This window comes from Penicillium citrinum (genome assembly GCF_028827155.1).
Source record: "Penicillium citrinum strain IBT 23319 chromosome Unknown utg000005l:1.0-1900146.0:1.0-1900348.0, whole genome shotgun sequence".
Taxonomy (NCBI): Eukaryota; Fungi; Ascomycota; class Eurotiomycetes; order Eurotiales; family Aspergillaceae; genus Penicillium; species Penicillium citrinum.
In genome coordinates this window covers 495,918-520,641 of record NW_026622690.1, presented here as the reverse complement: position 1 = coordinate 520,641, position 24,724 = coordinate 495,918, and the positions used below count along the sequence as shown (strand labels likewise).

The 24,724-nt window shown below is 47.2% G+C and overlaps 7 protein-coding genes across 7 annotated transcripts; 4 read left to right on the top strand and 3 right to left on the bottom strand.

Annotated features, from left to right (window-relative positions):
* Positions 1–96: 96 nt before the first annotated feature.
* Positions 97–1,388, top strand: sec13 (GTPase-activating protein SEC13; the record flags this gene model as incomplete). The annotated part of the gene is made up of 6 exons (XM_056644940.1): positions 97–99; positions 156–200; positions 295–410; positions 483–513; positions 587–996; positions 1,064–1,388. 6 exons carry the CDS (start codon positions 97–99, stop codon positions 1,386–1,388), a joined length of 930 nt encoding a protein of 309 aa, XP_056500178.1.
* Positions 1,389–1,636: 248 nt separating this feature from the next.
* Positions 1,637–3,101, bottom strand: N7469_006021 (uncharacterized protein; the record flags this gene model as incomplete). Its single annotated transcript, XM_056644939.1, has 5 exons — positions 1,637–2,026; positions 2,082–2,185; positions 2,252–2,552; positions 2,631–3,047; positions 3,093–3,101. 5 exons carry the CDS (start codon positions 3,099–3,101, stop codon positions 1,637–1,639), a joined length of 1,221 nt encoding a protein of 406 aa, XP_056500177.1.
* A 514-nt stretch (positions 3,102–3,615) lies between these two features.
* Positions 3,616–5,388, bottom strand: N7469_006020 (putative MFS myo-inositol transporter; the record flags this gene model as incomplete). The annotated part of the gene is made up of 3 exons (XM_056644938.1): positions 3,616–4,744; positions 4,825–5,121; positions 5,201–5,388. 3 exons carry the CDS (start codon positions 5,386–5,388, stop codon positions 3,616–3,618), a joined length of 1,614 nt encoding a protein of 537 aa, XP_056500176.1.
* A 382-nt stretch (positions 5,389–5,770) lies between these two features.
* N7469_006019 (putative AAA family ATPase GCN20) lies at positions 5,771–8,220 on the bottom strand (the record flags this gene model as incomplete). Its single annotated transcript, XM_056644937.1, has 4 exons — positions 5,771–6,122; positions 6,195–7,309; positions 7,376–8,101; positions 8,158–8,220. The coding sequence occupies 4 exons, from the start codon at positions 8,218–8,220 to the stop codon at positions 5,771–5,773; spliced, it is 2,256 nt and encodes a 751-aa protein (XP_056500175.1).
* A 3,478-nt stretch (positions 8,221–11,698) lies between these two features.
* N7469_006018 (uncharacterized protein) lies at positions 11,699–14,923 on the top strand (the record flags this gene model as incomplete). Its single annotated transcript, XM_056644936.1, has 1 exon — positions 11,699–14,923. The coding sequence occupies one exon, from the start codon at positions 11,699–11,701 to the stop codon at positions 14,921–14,923; it is 3,225 nt and encodes a 1,074-aa protein (XP_056500174.1).
* A 2,386-nt stretch (positions 14,924–17,309) lies between these two features.
* On the top strand, positions 17,310–19,500 carry N7469_006017 (uncharacterized protein; the record flags this gene model as incomplete). The annotated part of the gene is made up of 2 exons (XM_056644935.1): positions 17,310–17,545; positions 17,616–19,500. The coding sequence occupies 2 exons, from the start codon at positions 17,310–17,312 to the stop codon at positions 19,498–19,500; spliced, it is 2,121 nt and encodes a 706-aa protein (XP_056500173.1).
* Positions 19,501–21,348: 1,848 nt separating this feature from the next.
* N7469_006016 (uncharacterized protein) lies at positions 21,349–22,620 on the top strand (the record flags this gene model as incomplete). Its single annotated transcript, XM_056644934.1, has 1 exon — positions 21,349–22,620. One exon carries the CDS (start codon positions 21,349–21,351, stop codon positions 22,618–22,620), a length of 1,272 nt encoding a protein of 423 aa, XP_056500172.1.
* Between the last annotated feature and the right edge of the window lie 2,104 nt (positions 22,621–24,724).

Genomic DNA, 24,724 nt, shown 5'->3' with positions numbered 1-24,724 from the left:
GAGATAGCAAGCGGCCAGGTTGTTTGGACGTCGGCCTTCGCGCAGCTCCCTTAGCTTTAATTTGCGACTTTGATTAACCCACGCGGTCCTGACAAAATGGTGTGCTCTCTTCAATTGATTTACGATATGTTCTTACGCTAAAGCTTGATTTCTAGGCTGCCGCTCAGGTGATTTCGAACTCCGGGCACGAAGACATGATTGTACGTTGTTGAGCTGGGGGGTTGGATGGCCTACCTTGAACCTTCTTCGTCGCGAAGGAATGCAAAGAAGCTGACAGGTCAATTTTAATTGCAGCATGACGCTGGTTTGGACTACTATGGTCGCAGGCTAGCCACTTGCTCCTCTGATAAAACAATTAAGATCTTCGAGATTGAGGGGGAATCGCACCGTTTGGTGGAGACCCTGAAGGGGTGAGCATTGTCCTCGATGTGCTGAGATAACGAGAAGACCTGGGTAGCTGATTTCGTATCTATAAAAAATAGTCATGAGGGAGCAGTGTGGTGTGTCGCATGGGTAAGTCTGATAAACCGAGATATTGTTTAGATACTGGCGCACATTGACTGATCACGATTCGCATCACTCATAGGCGCACCCTAAGTTTGGCACCATCCTAGCCTCCTCTTCCTACGATGGCAAAGTTCTGATCTGGCGAGAACAACCCCACAATGCCACCTCCCCCGCGGGTGGCAGCTCATGGACTAAGGTCTTCGACTTCTCTCTGCACACCGCTTCCGTGAACATGGTATCTTGGGCCCCTCATGAAAGCGGTTGTCTCCTTGCATGTGCTTCCTCCGATGGCTCTGTCAGTGTCCTCGAGTTCCGTGACAACAATTGGACTCACCAGACTTTCCATGCCCATGGAATGGGTGTGAACTCGATTAGCTGGGCCCCCGCTGCTTTCGCTGGTAGCTTGATCAGCTCCAATCCTGGCCCCGGCCAGCAGAGACGATTTGTGACCGGTGGAAGTGACAACCTGGTTAAGATCTGGGACTATAAGTATGTGTTGAAAGCTGCAATATCTGTTCGAGGTTTGCCAGGTGCTAATAGTATTCCTCCCCTCTAGCTCCGAATCCAAGACCTACAACCTCACCCAAACCCTAGAGGGTCACTCCGACTGGGTCCGCGACGTTGCCTGGTCTCCTAGTATCCTGTCCAAGTCTTACATTGCCTCTGCTTCGCAAGATAAGACCGTCCGCATCTGGACTTCCGACGCATCGAACCCGGGCCAGTGGACCAGCCAAACACTTGAATTCGACAGTGTACTCTGGCGCGTGAGCTGGAGTCTCAGTGGCAACATCCTCGCTGTCAGCGGTGGTGACAACAAGGTTAGCTTGTGGAAGGAGAATCTCAAGGGCCAGTGGGAGAAGGTGAAAGATATTGAGGAGTAATTTGTTTCTTCCTTTATCCTGAACTTCCTATTCCCTCTGTCCATCACATAATCCGTGCTAAAGATGCCTCGTTTCTCTCCCATTATCTATCGTTATAAATTTCCATCACCCGCTAAAGACGAAACTTCACGAAACTTCTTCAATAAATATGTTTACCCATGCTGTGCCCAGAACGGAAAAAAAATCGTAACTACTTTCAGCAGTGGATAAACATTTTCCTCGAGATCATCTCCGTAGATGAGAGAACCCTAACCCTGCAAGCAGGATGGAATTTCCACATCCCAGAAGATAAATGGTCCTCGACCACTTGTATTTTTCAAATCGATCCATCGTCCTAGCATGATCCTGCCACCAGGAAGGAGAACAGCCTCATATCCATGTAGCCAGTCGGAAGAATATTCATCATTACCACCAGCAATGATAGCGAAGCAGACTCGATTCCATCCTGGGATACCTCCATAAGGATATGCGATTATCTCTGTGAAGCCAAAAACCGGATTTCCCTCGCCTGCCAGGCCGTTGATACCCTGTATCCCCTGAAAAAACACACGATTTGTGTCCATATCAGTGCTCATGGGAATGATCTTATTGCATTCTGATGGCCAGAATGGATCATTTGTGATGTGTAGGTTCATAGACTATCTACTCATTAGAATAGAAATGAAGCTGTCCTGTCGTGGATAAATCACATACGAGGATATCAAGACGTAAATGGGATTCAATATCAGCACATGTCTGCGTGGTGCTTTTATTGAATGCAGCTCGGGTCCCTGGGACAGACTCGAAATGAAGGCATGCTGGTAGTGATCAGTACAATTGACAGTTTTGAACATGAAAACGGTTTTTATTTACTGGATACTCACAATAATATCCCAGCCAGGAAGAGCTAAGCTGGGACTCATCGATACCATACGATTTCCGCATCTTAGGCTTATGGTCTTCGTCAAGATAACTGAAAGTGATATAGTAAGTCATTTCATCCAATTCCAGAAGATGTCGCTGCCAGAAGCTTCGAATGTGCAGTATCTTGGTAAGATCGAGATTATCATGCGGAATGTATGGGCCGACTGGCTCGCTTCCGAAAGAATATACGATTGCAAGCTCATACTCGCTTCGAAGACAGGGCTCGGAGACTTCTTTGTGTAAAGCCAAGGCAGTGAGACACTATTGAAATAAAAAAAAATCAGTGCTAATCTTGGTCAATCGTTAACTGTTTCTGATATTCTTTCCCGGAACTCTTACCAGCTGAATAGCACAGGTGAATTCACATGGCTTCGGTTTTCTAGGACGATTTAGGAATCTCGTTTGAGACATTACTTCTCGTATCCTGTTATATGTTTTTGGACCGGTTGATTTCTGTGGAACAGTCAAAGATTCAACGAGCATTGTATAGATAACTTCCAACCATAACTGTTGTCCTTTCGTTACCCTTTCAGCGCGGAAATCCATTCTCTGAGAGAGAACAATGGCACGGGCCTTGTATTCATATCCCAGTTCATCCATAGTCTTTGCTTCGGGTATATCATATTTTGCTTCGTAGCGATGTCGCCAAATTCCAGTTGATGGACCGAGGATCCTGTCATGCATTTCTTTGCAGGATAAGCTGAGATTGATGACGTCCCCGTCGGTTGGAAGGAAGCCGGCGATTCCTTGGAGGATCTATAAGAGTAGAAATCAGATTATGTCTTTAGATTATGATAGAACCCAATACATTGTTGTTGCGGTACCTCGTTTGGTGTGTTCAGTATCAAACTGCGAGGTAGGTGCCTCGCAGCGCCAACCATAGCTGGGAACCTGGTTGAATTGTATGCCATTGACTTGCAAATCGTATGGTGAAAGTGAAAAATTGTTCAATGTAAGTATAGATAAAGGTGAAGAAGTAAAGGATCCAGATAAAAAGAATATTCATTTTATATGGTGCCGGTTGAACCTTGCTAGGAGAAAGTGAGTTAAGTCTCAAGTGAGCGTTGACGTGGACTATGCAGTATCGCAGGTGACAACGCGTGAAAAGGACAAGCACATTCAGCCATTAGCCTCGACATTGAATTCTAGAGCAGATTCTAACCTCAGTCAGAAATCCACTGCATTCTCAATGCTTATCTTCACAGCCAGAATAAGCACTGAATCTTCGCCATGAGTATCCATGTTAGAGAATCTAACAGTATATGAAATTTGATATCGCTAATTTCCGTCTATGCAAATGCAAAAAGTGATGCTGGCTCTCATCCTATGTGTGCTTCATACTCTGTCTCCGTCGCAAACTTTCCTCTACACCCCATCCATCAGCCAAAAGGCCTTTAACATCTTCAAGACCCATCCCACTCATCTCCGGGTAAATTGCATGAACTGCCACCCAGCCCACGGCACAAACAATAGCATAGACGACAAATGTCCATGTTGGAGAGAGCCACCGCATCATGGGCAAGAAGGTGAGTCCGACGACGAAGTTTGACCCCCAGTTCGTTGCTGTAGCTAGAGATGACCCTAGTGATCGCACATTCAAGGGAAACAGCTCTGCCTGTTGCCATGGTACATTTCCAAGTCCAAAGGCATATGATGCAACGAAGACCGCCAAAAAGAATAGTACCAGTAAGGGGGAGTTCCCATTCGTGTTCGACTTCTGCGAGCCCTCTGGTTCGAATGATATATCCATGGATGAAAATATCACTGCGCAGACTCCCAAAGCGAATATCATAACTGGAATCGAGTATAGAAGAATTCGACGTCGTCCGATCTTATCAATCAGTCCGAATGCAAAAAGTGTGAAGACAAAATTTGTGACCGCAACCGTGAGAGAGGTCAGTGTCGGCGAAGAGAATGAAAGTGCCGTGAAAATAATTCCAGAAAAGTACATGAGGCTGTTGAATCCGCACAACTGCTGTAGTCCTTGAAGCATCATTGCAATCGTCAAAGCTCTTCTATTACCGCCAACATAGAAGAGATCATGCGCGCGCTGAGATGCATCATTGAACCAACGCATATTCGCATCTGGAATCTCACTTTGTCCCATTTCCTCCGCTTCTTCTTCGATTTCCCGTCTAATACCACGGAGGACTCGACGGACTCCTTGTTCCCGATCAGGACAACCATGATAGATCCGAGTAAGTACTTTAGCCGCTCGTTCATCCAAACCAGCTTGTACAAGCCATCGAGGTGTCTCGGGTAAGAATATGAGAAATGAAAATTGTAAGAAAGCGGGCGCAGCTCCAAGGCCGACGATCCAGCGCCAGCCCCCAGCAGTCTCAGAGAATAGCCATCCAACAATATAAGCAACGACCTGGCCGCCAGTAATGAGTAGGGACAGTACAGTAACAAGTCTACCTCTTGCTTGTGTGGGTGCCACTTCTGAAATATACCTGGAAAGAAAGAATTTCACATTAGCCAATCCCCTCTACACAGCCATATTGTTCACAGGGTAGAGGATAGTCCAACTCACAATGGGGTGATGGCACTCGCACTACCAACAGCCAAACCAACAACACTCCTACCAAAAACCATACCCCCGACTTGACTCGTAAAAGCCTGCGCCAAAGCACCCAGTACAAATAGTATATCCGCAACAAGAATTACTTTACGCCGTCCATACTTATCCGCCAGAACGCCAGTAAACGGACTCGCGACAAGCGCAAATAAACTCGTGCAGGAGGTAATGATACTTTCATCTAACGTTGTTAAAGGTCGATTCGAGAGGTCGGAACCTATTGTAACTAATGTAGACGAAATCACTCCAGTACTGTACACGAGGTATCTCATCAGTCTCCAATCTAGACTATCCCGATGCGCAAAAGAACGCGCTAGACATCGATACTCACTCATATCCAAAAAGAAGACCACTTATTCCCGCAGAAATGGTTAATATCCATGTGAACAACCCGCCGGCGTACTCGAGCTCTGGCGTGAGATCGACGTTATCGGCCGGATCGGGAGAGAAGTCGTGATCGGTCGGGGTGAGGAGCGGGGCGTTGGGGCCGTTGTTGTCGGGATCTGAACGAGCGATCATATTGTGTAGCTCCTGGGTACCTGTAAATTCAGGAACTTCATATGCGCAAAGCTTGGGGAGGCTGTTGGGGGGTTGAAGGTGGTAGCTTTACTAGCTGAGAGTCTCCCCGGGTTTCATTTCGATTGCTGATAAAACGATAACCGCCGGACCCACATGGGCCGACTTCATCAACTTTATACAGGATTGAGTGATGTGGTTATACTTCAAGTTTGGAACTATAGTCTACAATAAAGGGTATGTTTATACTCATGCTAGGTGATGTGGCTACAGAATATTGTATGACGATATCTAGTAGATACCGTATAGTATAAATAATGTATGACGGGGCCCTGTCAAGGTTCGTAATATAGCAGTATATAAGAAGATTTTATTATATACTAACTTAATGCTTAGCCACAACACCAGCAGCATCAGCCTGAGCACTAATCATCTTCTTATAAGCCTTAACATCACCATCAAACTTGTGCACAGTACCCTGGTCACAAACCCAGAGACTGGTACAAACATTCTGCAACATAGTCACATCGTGAGAAACCATCACCACACCACCCTCGAAGCGCTGAAGAGCCTCCGAAAGGGCATCCATACCCTCAATATCAAGATGGTTAGACGGTTCGTCAAGAACAAGGATGTGGGGGTTTGTCAATGACAAGCATGCAAATGCTACACGGGACTTTTGACCTCCAGAGAGAAGTTCCATCTTTTGTAGACCTGTCATACCAGTGATACCGAAACTGTGCAGTAGAAATATTAGAATTAATCCGAAGATAAAGGTGGGGGGAAGTGTGCTAGGTGATATAACTTACGCGCCCAGATGTCTTCTGTACTCTTCGTCCGATTTTCCGGGATAAGTCTTGGCCATAAAGGTAACTGCACTGGCATTCATATCGAGAGCATCGACATGGTGTTGAGCGAAGAATCCAATACGGAGTCTTGAGTGCGTGGAAATCAATCCCTTTGTCGGTTGTAATTGGTTGGTGAGGAGCTTCAACACGGTAGTCTTACCCGCACCGTTAGGTCCAACGATACCAATACGCGAATCCAATTGTACGTCCAGATCGACATCCTTAAGCAGTGGTTTGTCCTTGGTATAACCGAAGCAAACATCTGACATTTGGACGATGGGCGGAGAGAGCTTCTCCACCTCGGGGAATTGGAAGTGTACGGTATATTCGCTCTCGGGAGCTTCGAGAACAGGCATGCGTTCCAGTTTCTTGATTCTGGACTGAGCTTCGGAGGATTTGGCGGCATTGTAACGGAATTTGTCGATGAAGGCTTGAAGATGAGCCCTTTCGGCCATCTGCTTCTCGTATTCGCGCTTGGCGATCTTCCTTCGCTCTTCCTTGGTGGCGTAGAAGGACTCGAAGTTGGCGCCTCTGTAGTAGTCCAATCTCTCGGAGTGCTGGTGTACGATATCGGTAGCAACCTCGTTAAGGAATGCACGATCGTGAGAAACGACCAGGACGGTACTGGGGTATCCTTGAAGGTAGTTGGAAAGGAAAGTGATAGATGGAACGTCCAACATGTTAGAAGGTTCGTCAAGAAGTAAGAGATCAGGCTCGCAGAACAGGGCTCGAGCCAGCGCCAGACGCATTCGCCAACCACCAGAGAAGGTCTTGGTGGCATATTGTTGTCGCTCGGGGGAGAAACCAAGACCAGCCAGAATACTAGCTGCCCTGGACTCGGCCTTATCGGATTCCATTTCTGAGAGCTTGGCGTGGATATCAGACAAGGTGATATCAAGACCTTCCCTGTCATTGTCGAGTCGGGCAGCATCTTTAGATGTGTCTGCCAATTGGGAGCGTTCTTCTTCGATAGCGGTCAGTTGTTTCGAGATCTTCTCCTGCTCTGCAAGAAGATGCTTGCGCCACACATCGGCATCCAGGACAGCTTGAATTGCTGAGGTATCATCTCCGGTGATCTGGGAAGAAAAGGTCAGTAGCTGTTCTTTGTCTCATGCGCAAATTCGAGAAAAATTAGAACATACCTCTTGCTCGACGTGAAGAATGGAAACGTGCGTGGGCACGGCGACTTCTCTGCGACTCAGAGCACGTAGCAGTGTAGATTTACCAATACCGTTCTGACCCACCAGACCATAGCGACGACCGTACGCGAGGGTAAACGAAGCATCCGTAAGAATACGCAGACCACCAATAGAGATATCGATATTGTCAAGCTTGATGTCCTTACTCTTGGCCTGGGAGTCCGAGCCCAACTGAAGAGGGTTGACAGCCATGAAGAACTCCTCGTAAGACATAGTCTCATCAGGCTGGTTGAGCAAGCGAGAAGACTCGTATTGAACAGTCTTCATCTGCTTCTTCTCTTGCTTGGCACGAATCTTACGCTCAGCCTTCTCAAGCTTCTTCTTATCAACCTTAGACTCGACCTTTCGCGCATTAGCAGATTCCAAATCCACATTGCCGCCTGTCAAGCCCAAAGTCGAAGACATATTGCGCTGTGAGCCCACGTTGATGGTTTGATCCAGCTTCTTCGCGGCAAACGGCATCTGCCGTTTTTCCGGATCGACTCCATTCGACGAGCTGAGTGTTGTAATAAATTTTTCTACCAGGTTGGCAATGGCGTCACGGTTCTGGTCTGAGAAATCTCCCGATGCGGAGACTAGCAGCTCGGTAACGGATTCGGCGGCCTCAGCCAAGGGAGATGGGGCATTGGCGTCTTCGACATATTGATTCGAGGCATGAGTAAGATATCCCTGTCTCGTGTGAGCTTTTGCGGAGTTCTCTTTGAGGAATTTCTGAGAGGACCTACCACCGAGTATTCCGAGATGACTCGGTCTAAACCGGGGATTTGCGCTTGGATTTCGGCCTCCATCTTGGCCACGTGAATCAAAGAAAGAGTATTACAATCAACAATCCAAGATCCCGGTTCGAAATCAGCAAAGGATCTGCTCAATGCTGTCCAGGCGCTTTCTGGGGTAATTCGACTAGAGAGTGGCGTGTTTTTCGAGGTGGGTTATCGATAAGGTCATGTGATACTGACCGCCCTCTTGCCTAATTGGGAACATCTCGAACAACTACACATTCCACACTTGGTGTTCATATCATGAATTGGTGATCGGATAAATCTGCCCTCTAGGAATAATATTTCTAATTTGCTATGATTTGGTCAGTCCTGCTGCACACCCGTACTTGAACGCCATATTCTCCAGGCTACCAACCGCTAAGTGACCACCGATGTGATGGCAGCTGCATTTCAAATCACAATGGCGTTTGCTGTGAATGGACCTGCATGAAACAAGCATATCACCCGGTTGTAACACAAAGCTACCGTCAAGATGCCCGAGTTCTGAAATAGGGGAATACATGGAAGAAAGTTGGAGCTTCATGATAGTGGAGATACAGCTTTCATCACATGGATCTTCGACAATGAATTATAGTGTACGGAGTAGTTATGTACATACTCCTGTAGTAGTTATATTTCTTTGCTAGTGGAAAGATACGTAGATCTGCACAATGGCTTTACTTTCAAGCAATGAGATCCAGTGATTGAGACCGCCTCTGATCGTCCGAAAGACATTTCAATCGCAGCTGATGAATACGAAACGACGCGAGTGGTTCTGCGGCTCTCTTTTTTGCAATCTGCACTGCCGATCACAGTGCCAGCAGAGTCTCAAATCTTCAGTAGGATTCCTCAATCTGGGTCGAGGCTTGCAGCTACATAAGTTGTGCTGTTTTGTTGTGGTTTTTCCGGTTTGGGCGTGAGATGGCAAAGATACAATTTATGAATGAGAAGGCTCTACATATGTACATACCTAGGTAGAAAAGGACTAAGTGAAGACTGTTTGAGGGTGTACAAAGTGAGTTGTACAGCAAAAGCTTTGGTTTTATTGTAGACTTAGATTGCTGTCTGTTTCCGGTTAACGACTGCTGGTTTACAACAGGAGTATCTGTATAAAGATGGCCACCTGAATACTTCTATGTACATTGAGTACTATGGGGACGTTCTGTATACTTCACAAATAGCATACTCTAGTTACATTCACCCATACACGTAGATTCAATATGCCCGATGTGTATTTCAAATAGTCTATAGTACGATTGAACTTTGAAGGTTTGAAATCACCATCACAGGAGATATCTCAATTCGGCCTACTCCGTGCATCAAAACCAGACGAAATTGGCCCAACGGATATCGACAGGATCCGCACGACCCAATTGGTTACGTCAAATTCGTCGACAAGAAAAAAAAAAAATTGAACCGTTGGTGAACAGCTCCAAATGGACTACAGACACCTTACAGCTTACAGCTTACAGTACAGTAGAGACAAGATCGCTTAGATCCTGGAGATTGGCATCCGCACGAGATGCGAAGTCAATAGTGGATCCGCTGCGCCTAGTTTCAAGGATATCCCTGTCCATCATCTGTAGCTATGAGCATTACTGCACGTACGACTTTTAGTCGACCTTCTCAAGGTGACGACTGGTTATGTCGATCGTCAGCAAAATTGACAGGATTTACGCTTTTGTTCGGCGTATCCCCGGTCAGTGAAGATCGTCATACAGTACTCCATAGCAGGGTGAAAAGAATGAATTATGGATGAGCCACGAGGCATGACTTATCTTGAAAACTTTGTTTATGCCGGACTTGAACAAAGAAAAAAAAAAGAGATACCGAATCGGCAGCAAGAACCGTTTCCCAGTTATTCTGCGTTTGACCCACGGGGGTCAACTTTCATTTACAAGAGTGGGGGGACGATGACGATGGAGATCGGAATGATATCGAACTGGTGCCCGGTTTGATTCGGTCTTCGGTGGTTTTTTTCCCTCTTTTTGCCCTCTTTTTCTCTGGTATCATATTCCCACCGCGTTGGAACCGGGACCCGCTTGGAGCGGAAATGAGAGTGAAATATCGAACGGTCATGGTGACTGAGGATGGTAAGATCAGCAGTCTGGAAGAATGGATCGAGTGGATGTCGATGGAACTTCTCGAAAGATTGCTGTACATAGCATGCTGTATGTATGTACTATGTACCCTGTTGAGACAGGGTACAGAGCACTCTGTCTACTCCGTATTTTGTCTATATGACATGAGCACGACGTGGCTGGATGACTCCACTATGTCAGGCCTTGGGATGACAGAAAGCATAACGACAGGTAGAGTGGATGTCAAGATTGGACGAGTAAGATGTTTCAGAGTGGTAGTCTTGCAGGAGGAGGTCAGCTCGACAGATATTTCTTGCTTTGGGAATGGTTCGTTGGCTAGTGGACTCCGATCGGCCGTACTGGGCCCCTACGATCGCGCGAGTCCAAGCCTCTCGACAAGGCTAAAAGGGGCCGAAAGATGCGATCCCAGCCAGCCGAGACGAGATGATGTGGGGAACTCTGTGACTTTCTGGATCTTTATGGCTTGTTTTTCTTTTCCACCCTCCGGTTTCTCTCCACTCTGTCATTTGGTTGCGGACATGTCCGTTGGACCAGCAGAGGCAGTGTTATCTGTTGGTGTACTGAGTACAGTATACCTACAGGACCTGAGTATGTACAATCGCTGTTTGACTTGACTGACAACTGACGAGTGGCCTGGACACGAGAACCCACAGTGAGCCGCAAGGGATGAGTGGACCTCGCAGCAGCAGATGGGAAGAAGTGGATGACTTTGCAAGTCGGGGCTTTTTAGTCTGCTGCAACGTGTGTAGAAAGTCAAAACAAACACTTGCAGAATACCCTACAGTAGAATAAATACACCAATGAGTACGAAATGATAATAATAATAATCAAGGATGACATACTAAAGTACTAGAATAATAATTATCATAATAATGTAGAATTACATACTAAATAATTGTATAGAATTAATGAGTTCCCCAGGGAACGCTCCCCCCCAAGGGAATAGTCGAGCTTCTCCTCGCGTGTGAATCTCCCCTCTTTCTCTCCTTGTTCTCCCTCGACTTCGGCCCTGGCGGGCTACATTCGAGTTTTTCCTCTTGTTTTATTTCATTTCATTTTTCATTTTGTTTCTGTTTCTTTGTTTTCGGTCCTTGACATCTTCAGAACCCTGGGCATCCTCTTCTTTTCTCCATCGACTGCCTACGTCTGCCATCTTCTCCTGTTTACCCCAGCCCCTCCTCTGCCTCTCTCTCTCACACACACACACATCATTCCCACTCACTCTCCCTCACTCCCTCACTCCCCTTGCCAAATGGGATGTCATTCGCAAAGACTCACCCTGCGGAGCTAAGCTGGAGGGTGCGTGTCACTCTACTCAGCGATCCCTGAGCATGGATCACGTTTCAACTGTGAGTTCCTTGTCTTGAAGGGTCTCTGTGGCTGTGTTGATATCGACTAACGCGGAGATGAAGCTATGTGCATTAAGCACTATAGGAATCGCCCCAACTGGACTCGCCCTCGGACGAGTCGAGCGATGTAAATCAAAGATTCTGCGTCGAAAAACTCTCTTTGATGAACCCCAAGCGCTACCAACTCCTTCTCTCAAGGCCACTCCGGAAGATGTCCGGCCCAAAACATCTCGATCAGCTCGCCCGAGCCTTGCTGCGGTAGACTGGACAATTAATGAGAAAGAACCGACCGCGGTAACAGGAAATCTTCCCCGGGATTCCCAATTCCAGGAACCAGATCTCCGTCGCGCATCATTATCCTTTGGTGCCGCCAGATATCGCCGTCGTGGCCAAACACTCACCAACCCGCCCTTACGAATCCCTGAACATGGCCCGACAGAACCACCAGAGACAACAGCAGAATCGCATTCGCGTCGCCCATCAACGAGCTGGTTGCGCCGATTATCTATCGTTTCCTTTCAGTCGGATAGTCCGACAACGAACAGTCCAATCACACCCTCTTTTACTGGATCGGCCAGTCCAATTCTTTCTCGACCAGCGAGCCAACATCGAACCCCAAATAAACTAGTCAAACGTCCTTCCACCAGACGCTCCAATGGCTCTGTCCCTCTTTTCGTTAATACCACGGTCTCCCCGGGGTCAGCACTGCGACGGCCCGCGACCAGCTACCAACGGTCCGGGTCGATGCAGGCACAAACCCCTATCACGCCGGACTTTGAGACCCGCTTCTCACAACAATTCCAACCTGTCGATTCCCCCGCAATCGAAGACTTTCAGTTTCAATCACAAGATGATTGGAAGGCTTTCTGGCTCCCAAAGCGCGATGGATTCTCCGAAAGGCTCTCTCGGAGGCTTTCCACGGCTACGGCCCCGAAAGCACAAGGCGTGAGGTGTCTTATCTCGGACCAGGATACGCTTCCCGCATTGGTTTCAGCAGGCACCATCATAAACAAGACCACCCCTCATCTGGACGAGCCTGCAGCACCGGTTGAGTTCCGAAACCCGTTCCAGGCCCAAGTTGAAACTTCTGGTCCTCTGCCTGCATCGGAACCAGAGCCGACACCAGAGCTCGAACCAGATTCTGAAGCAGCTCCCCGACCAGCGGAACCAGAAGTGGCACTATCACCGCCTTTACCGCAATCAATACAATCATCCCCATTACTTTTTTCAGAGAAACCAGCTCACAAACATTCATTTTCATTCAATGACCTTGAACCTAAGAGAATTATTGTGAATACAGTGACAGCGACAGGTGCACCGATCGTTGGACCTCGTGGAGGATCTTTGAAGCGAGTCAAAGGCCGGACATTCTCTATACCTCGTGCGGAGCTCCCCAGGATAGAACGAATCAAACCTACTCCGTCTTCTGTCTCGACACGCCGGAATATAACCGATCCAGCTGTTTTTCGTCAGCCACCCGGTCTGGCTTCTCCAGGATCAACAGATTTAGCTTATAATGAACGGTCAGCAGGCATACCACGGTCAGTATCTCACGATTATAACATCGGTCTACGCGACTATCGACCTCTCACCACCGATGCCGTTGCAATCTCTACTTGGCAACATTCCAAGCGACCTGACAGCCATGCCCCTTCGTCTCTGCGGCGCCGCCCAAAGAGACATTCCATTGCAGCATCTGATCCTGCTTCGACCATTATTGGCTCCGATGATACTCGCGTTTTTACCTCGGGCGATGAATACGAGACCGACATGATGACTGACTACTGGGACTCTATCCGGACGCGCGGAACTGAAGGAAGCGGATTGCACGGCTTGCGGATTGAAGCGATGTTCGACAAGGCAGGCACACAATTGTCCAACGAGGAAGTCACAACCCTGGAAGATCTTCTTCCGCGCGGCTCGTTTGCCTCGCGAGTGGAAAAAGATCCTCCTCTTTTCTCTGATTCTCTCCTTGCTTCGTCAGTCACTCGAGTCCGTACAAATGACGAGCTATCGTTTTCAGATGAGGGAAATGATAGTCACAGCATGATTGGTGCTTTGCCGGGTGAGCAAGATGGTCCTCTTCAACTGGCCACTGCCTTCCCACTTTCAAGTCCGCTGGAGCTGTCTAGTCCTGGGTCACCCTCAGATATACTCTTCGGAGAGTCTCACCATGAACGATCACTGCCGAGCCAGAAAATGAATATCTTTGATTGGTCGGAGCAAACACGGCCGGATAGGGATCAGTCTGACTCCGAAGCTCGACCGAGTACAGTGCATGGGAAGCAAAACGCTATTGATCGGGGCAGTCGTGCCGCCTGTAGAAAGGTACCGTCCAGTATTCACCTTCGAAGCCAGAGTGTGCCCGTGGCAAGAGAATTGCCTGCAAGTGATTCTCGTCAAACATCTGGGAAGTTTGGTACCTGGGGCTTGGGTAGCAAAGGCGTGAGCGAGGATTGGGACAGCGACTTCGACTTTGACGATGGCGAGGAAGAAGACGCACCAAGTCAGAAGACCAAGAGTACCGAGTCCGAAGCTCCCACACAAAGCATGACAGTTCCCCAAGCCATTCTGGAGCGCCAAGCCAGCTTACGGGGTCAATACGGCCAAGTGCAAGAATTGACTTTGTTGGTGGAGGAATTGAAACGCCTGCGCCATCAAGCTAGTGTTCTGGAACTTGTTGGCGGCCCGTCAAGTGAGCTCTGGAAAGAAGCCGAGGGAATTGTCAACCTTGCTACTATCGATGATGAAGATGACCGACGCTCACCTCCGGGTTCTCCTTCGTCGCTTACCTTCAGTTTCGACGATTCAGATGACGAGGGGTTGACGGTTCCGTCAACAAAGCGCGACAGCGACGGATCGTGGCGAAGTGCAACCAAACAAGAAACCGCATTACCGTTGAGACAGCAAGGGGTCACCACGAAAGATGATCAATCTTATAATGCGCCATTACAACAACTCTCGAAAAATTCACCCAAGTCGAAGTCCGTACTGGATATCTTGCAAAATCCTCAATGCCACAATCGATCAGCCACCCTACCTGACTTGAGGCCATCATCCCGTGCTCAAAAGCTCCCCTTTGATACTTCCTCGCTGCGGAACCTTGTCGTTCGTGCCGGTGTGGTAACCCGGGCCTTGAAAGAAGTCATTCGCAAGGCAGAAGGTGTAGACTCTAACCCGCAAGATATATTCCCATCTGATCCTCCTTTCCGACGAATTTTCGATCAACCCTCTCAAGACGACTTTGCAAGCTTCGAGGCCGCTTTGGCCGAAATGCATTGATCTGTTATACTTATCCCTCCACGACGTCAATCTTCAATCCGACCAAGTCTCTCTCGAGATCTACCCTATATTCATGAGAATATCCTTCCTCATATTCTCGACCCTTCTCTCGCCTTCTGCGACGTTTTTTTTTCCTTTTCTCCTACTCTTATAGAGTGATGACCCATTTTTCCTTCCAGTGAGGCGACACCAAAAGCCATGCATCTGTCTGTACAACTTTTTCTCTGTACATTGCTCATACCTTTTTTTCTTTCACTTTTTCTTATTTCAATACAAGCAAGAGCTGCGCAAGTCTGTACGAGCAACACCCCCCACACCTTCCCATTTGGAGAGGCAATTTTTTTACCTTGTTCCTTGTTCCTTGTGTCCTCTATTCTTCATTTGTTCATTTTTCATTTTTCCGACTTACTCTCTGGTGTCTATTTCTTTGAGTTTTTTCCTCATGCCCTTCATTTTGTTGCATATTTGCGCGCGGTGAATATCCCATAATTGCGCTGTAATAATCGAGGTTGAGGATATCGTGGATGAAGTTGAGATTGAAGTTGAGGTTGAGACTGAGACTGAGATTGTCTCGATGAACGAGGTTCAACGTCATGCATATTGTTTTTATACAGACCTCGTGCCCGATGGTATTTTAATGGCTTTCAATATGATGAATAGAAAAGTTCTTATGTCTGGATTTGATATCTTTTTCTAGTTATAGAAATAGTGTACAGTCTAAGTAATACTATTACTTATAGTACTTCATGAATAAGGCGATGTTGGTATAAGCGTGGTCCGCTTATCACCTGGAAGCGGTGTAGTGTGACAATGTTAAGCTCGACGTCAGAGAATATATATAACTACCTATATATCCGGAACACTAAGTTACTCCGAGCGTGACTCGGGAGTCTCTGCTGGTGATGGATCACCTACAGGAATATTTGATATTCTAAACAGACTAAAAGACAGTACTAGTAGAAAAAAGCATGATGTCACAATACACTGGCCAAGGGTCATCTGTCACTTTTGCATCGAGAAGTCAAGACAAGCATCCCAATTCAAAGATCGAGTAAGGCCAAAATGTTTGGGTAATATTTGCTTTATCTACTTGGCTGCATTGGATAAGTCGATTGTCTCTGTAAATGCCACGCCCCGTATAGACTTAGTACGAAGTAGTTATACCCTACAAAGCGTATGCAGCAAGTTCTTAGCACATAACTATTCACTGTGCGTGGATATTGCTGTATCTGAGAAAGTGGAAATCTTGTCACCGTCAACAATGGCATAGTCTGGTCCAGAGTGCACGTAAGTGTGTACAGTAATAATAGGCAATCCTGGCATTTCACAGTGACAAGTCATGCAAAAAGTATACCTCCATATCTGTATATATCTAACTGAATAGTGAGTCGTCATATAGCCCTACTCAATGATACACAAGTCCTCCGTACTCACGTACATTGTATGGTAAACGCATTGCTTGTTGGTGTATGTGGCGTAAATGAGGGAGCCCGCCAGTGTCTCAAGTTGAGGGGAGAGGATCGCTGGGGCCTCAAGAAAGCAACGAGTGGAGAAGGCCAGGTCTCGACTTGGTAATGAGTGTGTATGGTGTAAGTACACACAGCCCCATCTTGAATCCTTACTTAGCCTGTACATACAGCGTACTCCGTCCAGTGTCCAGCAGATGATTTCAAGCTGTTCGCCTCATCTCCGGTTCAGGGGCAGCCATGCTCTGATTGGTCAAGATTCAAGCGGGTTCCTGACGCTAACCAAGCTGGGCCCCATCGGTCTCAAATCCTTGCAGACCGAAAGAAGAGGAAGAACAATAATAAACAGAGGAATTGTACAGAGATGACAATATAAAAAAAAAAAATTAACTAAGAGGTTATGTTTGGGATATAATTCTATAGATACTGGCACAGTGTAGTCATGGATACTGAGTAAGGAGATGAAGTGCTAAGAATAAACGAGCTCAGGGGATGCGGAGATATACAATACACACATACACAAAGTACTGTACGGGTTCGTATTATCGTATCACCACACCCCCTTCTCCTCCTCTTCCAATCTCATTTTCTATCTTCACTCTCACTCTCTTTCTCTCTCCCACACACACTCTCTCTTTCACTCTTCACCTGGCCGCCGTTCGTTCCTGGACTTTTAGTCCGTTCACTCCTTACCAACTACGCTCTCTACACCCTTACTCAATATATTCCCTCCGGGGCCTCATTTTTTGCTTTCGCCATTTCGATCATCGGCCAAGCCATTCAATGTTACTCTAATCACTGTTCGTTTGTCGACTGGTTCGCCATCATACCTATTCTTCTCCCGTGAGAGAAAGAAAGAGAGTGTCAGGTTCAGATCCCCTCCAACTTTGTTTGTAGGGTGTGCACCCTGATTATACACAATGCCTCACGCCCATCATGCTATGGCGTTGAGGCACACCCACACCCGTCGGGAGGTCGTCCCGCCCGCTCGACTGCCTTTCCTAGTCCCCTCCGATAGCGTTAATCCATCATCGGTCCCATCGCTGGTTGCTCGAGCCCCCAATGCAGACAGTACTTCCAGTTGCACTGGATCGAGCTGTGAAAAGCCGACCAGTAATATGACAACAACTGTATTGCCTGTCGTACTCGGTGCAGGGTATGTTGATCGATGAATCTGGAGGTGGAATGACCTCGATCAAGAATATCGACTAACATTGATTTACTAGTGTTCCCATCCTATGCGCTATCATTGTGTTGATCTTCCTCCATCGCCGTCATGTCAAGAAACTCATGCGTGAAGACGCCAACGACAAGCACAGATCTCTCGATTTTGGTCTGGATATGGATCCTGTTGGTGGTGGTAGAAAACGAACTGGCCCCCCGGGTCCCGATGGAATGCCTCAGATGATGGAGCCAAGCCACACGAAGGGAGGAATGTCGATTGACATGATGCATCCCTATCTACTGCCCCCCGGACTCCACGGCTCCCAAGATTCCTTGCATTCAATGAGCCGATCTATCGACGATGACAAGTATCGCCCCTCAGCTGTTAGTGCATTTGGTCAATATGATAGTCGTTCCATTCGTTCGCATTCGCGACCTGGTCGTGATGACGCCTCGAGCATTGCTGGCTCAAACTCTCGCTTCGGGGTTTCCGAAGAACCCAAATCTGCTCTGCTGCAGAATGCCCAACGGATGTCACGTTCCTCGCCTCCGCCATTGTATAAGAGTCCCTCGGAGGATTCCATGGCTCAGGCCAATGCTCATTCCCCGCAAGATCGTCTCGGCTCACACTCTGGTTTGGGCCCGACTCCCTCAGAAAATGAAGAGCATGGTCATGCCATTGGAACTGCCACGGCTGATACAAGCAAAGCTCTCCCGTACCCCGAATCAAACACGTCGAGCCTCCACTTTGACACCAATCCTCATGCTCATGACAATCGACCTAACTTCCCTCTTCCCGAACCTTCATCTCAAAGGAATTCGGAGCATGCTCAGACCTCAACTATGCAACTTCCCCGAATCTCTCTTCCGTCCAGTGACGTGACTAGTGATTATGGTGATGACCGACATGAGCGGCGATCATCCCTGATGATCCCTGCCGTGAATGTTCATGGTGCTGAGACGCATGAAGAATCACCAGAAAAGGACAAGGATAACAAGCTACCGGAACTTCCTGAGGAGCCTCAGCAGAATCTGGACGCTGTCTATGATAACCGTCGCGACACTCGCCGGCTGACTCTTGGTGTGCGTCCTCTGCCCCCAGAGGACCCATCTGATAATCCCGAGCAGCGTGCCAACCGGATTCGATCGTTCTACAAGGAGTACTTCGACGACAGTAAGCGGGATACCACCTATTATGAGGACTATGGCCCCGAGTTCTATGATGATGGTGGCTACGTCTACGACCCATCCACAGGAGACTATTATGATACGACCGCTCCTCCACCCATGCCCTTCGCTGAGCCCATGGGTCGTCGCGCCATGACTCCTCCCCCTCGAGCTCCTCCCCGGTTCCAGGGAGCTTCTCGACACATGGCCACCAACTCAGGAGGAGGATACAGCGGCTACGGCACACCACCCCCACGAGCCTTCTCATCTGCATCGGGCGCCTTCGGTGGAGGTCCTCGCGGTCCTCGCCGCCCAATGCCACCTCCCGCGCCTCTTCAAGTCCTGCCAACACCCCACATGTTGAATGACGACTCAATCTTTTTGGCCCATGAGTTTGCTCCCGGCAAGAACTTCAGAGATCAAGCCAGTGGTCGACCCGAGACTCCTACTGGAGGCCAGAGACCATTCAGCCCTGGTATGCGCGCGCACACCCCGCTGGCCTCGGCGTTTGACGAGTTATCGGTGATCCCAAGTCCGCACGCGTTGCGTAAGTCTGGTACGTTTACAAGTCTGGACTTTGCGCCGCCGCCGCGGTTCAAGAACGAGGGCCCTGGTAGTGATGCAGGTAGTATCCGCAGTAACCGGACGGGTATTTCAAATGTGCATATGAATAATGTGCGCATGGGTAATTATCGTGTTAGTCGACTGCCGCCTGATATGGTTGGTACGAAGGATGATCTGATGGCTACGCTGAAACCCGACTGGGATATGAAGCGTTAAGCCATTGATCATTAAGTATCTTTTTTGAATTCTATTTGGCAGCTCCTGTTACGAATTTTTTCCCGTCCGGTCTCTTTGGAGATGGGACTGTGATGACCTGCATTGTTTGCCGTCCCTCCATATCATCATTTCTTCATCACTTCTTCATCTTGTCATATTTTTGTTTCCCTTCGTTTGGATCTGCTCCGGCGTAAATAAGATGGTTGGACTTGATTTTTATTTTTCATTCTTCTCTCGAATTCCTTTTTTTATTGTCTCGCCTGCATGGCTGTATATATGCAATTGAATGTTGTGTGTCTAGTTACTGAATATAGTGACTAGCTACGTGACTGCACTTTTTACCTTTTCCGGATTCGTAATACCACACGAATCAGCACATCTGTGCTGGGCAGCACACAATAGCAGATTCACTTACCGTACATAGTAGTACTGTATGGTATCTGCATTCGTCAATGATCTAGGCGATGTCTGGACCAAAACATACTTTAGCATTAGCAGAACTTTAGCATCGGCAGAGTATATACTATGTACAACTCCGTAAGATGGACGCAAGCGAATAGCAGGACTCCGTCATCGTATTATGAAGTAGGACGGAGTGTAGTATGTAACATGCTCCACCGCCCAGCCTGGGCAAGTCGTTGAGAGTGGGCCGCCCCTTTTCACCACGGAGTAAAATTAGTTAGTAGGTTAGTTAGTGTAGTTAGTAGCAGTACAGTATTAGAATCGTGAGTTTATTCATATACATTTACATAGTAGTGTATAAGATTATCTTGGTATAGTCTAATATCTAATATAGTATGTACATAGTAGTTCTAAGTAATATAAGTATACAACACAATCCGAACAAAGAATTGTAGCCGGATGCAACCTTGGAACGTCTTCGGGCTAAGTTCCATTCGGTGCGTGGCGAGTGAACACATCTCCATAAATAGTAAATACGCACCATCAGAAAGAGAAGAGTATTCCATGGGAATAATTCAGGATATGAGAATATTCAACAGAATATTAGTATAGTTATATTTATATTTATACTGTATACTATAACTATAACTACACTAATATTATACTGTAGGGATTATTATCAGCATGATACTGTGGACTATGCGAGTACAGTACTGTATGTATACTGCTTTGGAGCAAGGGTGAAGTCAGGGATACCGCATGCAGATAATCTTATTATGATCATAGATATACATAATAATAATCCTAACAATATAACGTACATAGTAGAATTACTATACTCTCGACTATGTACTGCTCTCATGTACGGACTGAACTAAAGCGGATACCGCGATCGTAAATCTCCACTTTCTTCTCCCCCCCCCAAAGCAGGTTCCCTTCCACACACACTCTTCTCTTCATGGCTCCCGATTAGAACTCGGTGTTGCTTATTCTTCTCTTCTCTTCTCGGCCCTTTTCTTTTCTCTTTTTTTTTTCTCCCCCTCTTCTTCTTCTCCTCCGCTTTTCTTGATTATCATTATCTCGTCCCACCTGGTTGGAGGCTGTCAACTTCTTCCTTTCCCCTGAGGCCAAGGCGACCACCACCATTTCTGTGCCCTCCTTAAAACCAACCCGTCCAACTCGAATCTTGTCACTCGTTCGATAATTCGATTCTATCTTAATACTCTACTCTACTCCACTTGATTCGACTACCATTACCCTATTATCCCTGATCGCCCACTTTGTTGCAGCTCACTGCACTTCGCCGCACTCCCCGACCCTTTCCATCTCGTCTGACCGGGTGGCCTTGTTGAGGATTCCACTCCTCACAGTCCGTCCACTCGGCATATAGATTCGTCTTGGTCTACTTCGATCTCTAAGAACGCCCCTCGACAGGATCTCGTAAATATGTCGTCCGTCATCAATAAGAGGGCGCCTGCGCCTGCTCCGAGCAGCAACCCGCAAGGCAAAGCCAGCCAAGCGACCGCGGCAGACACCACGACCGGCGCCGACGCAGCGTCTGCTTCACCATCGCCCAGCTCGGATCCCACCACCACTTCCAAGGATACTGCGACGACTACTTCCAAAGATTCTTCGAGCGAGTCTCCCTCTACGACTGCCCAACCGTCGACCACCACCTCGAAAGAGTCTTCCACCACCGCCCCGACCACAACGACACACTCGACTACCACCTCTTCGTCTTCTACCACTTCATCGTCGTCCTCCTCAAGTCCAGACCCAACGTCAACCTCTTCGCACTCGACCACTTCAGACAAGGTGACTACTTCGACATCGACAAATAGCAGTGGCCAGTCAACCGTGATTGTGATTACCCAGACCCAAACCGAATCGGCCGCCTCTTCAACCGGTTCTTCCGGCGCAACATCCACCGCTACTGATTCGCCATCTCTATCCAGTGCCAGCGAGGCATCCAGCTCAGGTGGTCTCTCCGACAGTGGTAAAATTGCCGTCGCTGTAGTTGTCCCGGTAGTTTCAGTGGCTCTAATCATTCTTGCCGCTATCTTCTTCTGGCGTAAGCGCAAGGCCAACAAGGCCGCCGAAGAAGAACGCCGCAAGGAAGTCGAAGAATACGGCTTCAACCCGAACAACGACCCAACTCTTCCCGGTATGCTCGCCGGTGGCAGCGTCACTGCGAAGGATGATACCTCTTCTGGTTACCGTGGTTGGGGTACCACTTCTGCCGGTCGTAAGGCCTCTACCAACCTCTCCAGTGGTATGGGAGGTCTGGGGGCCATGTCCGAAGGTAGTGGCGGTGCCTATCACCATAATGCCACTCCCAGCGAGGGAACTTTACAGTACTCGGATGGTGCGCGTCCTGACTCGGGAGAAGTTGAACCGATCGGTGTTCTCGGTGCGGCGCCCGTTGCTGCTAATAACCGCAATGGCGATATCCACCGTGGTCCATCGAATGCTTCTTCCGCATACTCTGCTGCAAACCACTCTGAAGCCTCGGAAGAGAGCCATATGTCTGCCGCACACCCTTCAGGTGGGTACTACAATGATAATCCGTACTATGGTGAAATGACCGGACACGGTGCCTATGGCATGGATGATTATCAACCTGTTATTCGGGACGTGCAGGCGCGCAGGAATACGCGTATTGAGAACCCCGGTGTTTACCCTCGACAAGGCAATGCCGGTATTGCGCAGAACTTTTAAGGGGAGAGAAATGAAAAAAAAACCCCACCTCCTTTTCTGTCTACAAGGATTGCATTGCATTACAGACCAATGGCTCTGTACAGCATGGCATATGAATTGATTTCTAACTCGACTTCTACATCGATTGCGCTAAAAAGTTCGGCTTTCCCGTTCTCGCATACATACATACGCTCCTTCCAGCTCTTGTACTTTTCTTTCCATTTCTTTCTCTTTTTCATTCTCCTCCTTTTCTTCTTTTTCTTTTCGTTTTGTTCGTTTTCTGCACTTCTGATATCTTTCTTTCCCCATGTGAAGCTTCCACCGCCGATTCCACTCCTTAGCGGGGCCACCTTTGTGACTTTGGCCCGTCCTCTCTGTCTTTATCTTTCTGGTTGTCTTTATTCCCGGCGTGATGGACATTGCTTCGCCATGTATTTCTTCTTTCCTTGTCTTTATCCTTTTCCCTCCACACTTGAAAGTGACCGGATGGGATCTGAGTAACCTGGTCCAGATGGATTGATTTACCCTACCCTAGGGACTGGGGAGGTTATTTAACTTATCTATTGATCTACCTGTGTCTGAATCTGTTTCTTTTCTTTGATATATCCCGAGCATCTATTTGAATTCAAGGTCTTGTCTTGGTTGACCTTATTTCTGTTCTGTTCTGTTCTGTTCTGTTCTGTTCTGTTTCGTGATTGTGATTGTGATTGTTTTGGATCTTATCTTTCTGCTTTTGTCTATGTCTTTGCCCTTGTATAGTTTTCTGGATTCAGAGAAATTCGGATTCGGTGGGTGATAGTCTAATTGACTTATGATTATTTTGTTTCCATTTTTCAAAGAATAGTTGTTGTAATTTCGAGCACAGTAGAATGTAGTCCATCACTAAATGATGCATTTCAACCCGATTTTGAATCTGATAATGGTCAACGATTGTCGAACCTTATTCTGCAATTAGGTATTATATAACCTCTAGAATGAGTTTATTGGAGCATAATACAAGACTTGAAATCATCATTTTGAAATAACCAAAAGTTGCATGAACTCCCTTTGGATACTATCCAAGGTACGCCGCTCCATTCACAGTAGATGGCATTATGTAGGCCTGAGGCATAAAACCTATGCCTCAAACCTGTGAGATTGGCCTATCCCATAGTATGTATATTGTTGACAACAGTGTCCAAATTGAGTACCCGTTTCCCAGTATAGGTATAAACCGAGGACACGGTCATTCAGCGACATTCTTGAATATCCTTTTTACTTGCCTTTTCTTGCTTAATACTCCTCATCGCTTATCGGTTTGTTGATATGTGAGTATTTGTATGTATTTGAGAATTATGATGAGATATTGATTTTTCTGCGTGGTTTTTTTTTTCTGAATCTGGATCTTACCCCTTCTATGGTAGTACTATCTACTAGGGATATTACTTGCATTGGTCATGTATCTATATATTACAGCATGGAAACTTAGTAACATAGTGTAGTACTAGGCGATGCGAGATGTCCATGAAATGAGTGATTTGAACAATTGAAGTGGACAAGGACCGATTAGAAATGGGTTTCTAGAGCTCTTGAGGGGTATGTTGTTCTACAGGAACTGCCACTGTAAAAGTATAATCGAGATATCGTATGCCAATGCCTACTGTATTCACCTATGTATGCCTCACGCCGAATGAGGTCAGGACGTCCTGGCAGGATTGGTACTTTATGTAGGTAGGCTATAGGCGAAACTCCCACTTAAATCTGGGGATCTACTCACGGAGCAATGATAGGCTGTATATTGCCAAGTGAATTGTTTCTTATTGCATGTACATACAGGAGAGTCTTGACTAGGAGTGGACTTAAGACAGATGTGGTGCAACAAAGGACCAATCTACACAGATACAAAATGGGCATGACTCTTGTACATTTGTTTTGGAATTGCTATTATATATGACCCAAAGTCCATAACTTATGCAATTTCTATATCAATGGTCAAAATTGGACTCAAATTCCAGTTTGGGTTGAGTTCTGCCCATGCCTAGCAGGTCGTATGCCGCACTTCTAGTGCATTAAGACTGGCGTTGAGTATACCGTCATCTACTAAGTGTAGTACACTAGTAGTTTGTAAGGACATTTTTTCAACAAG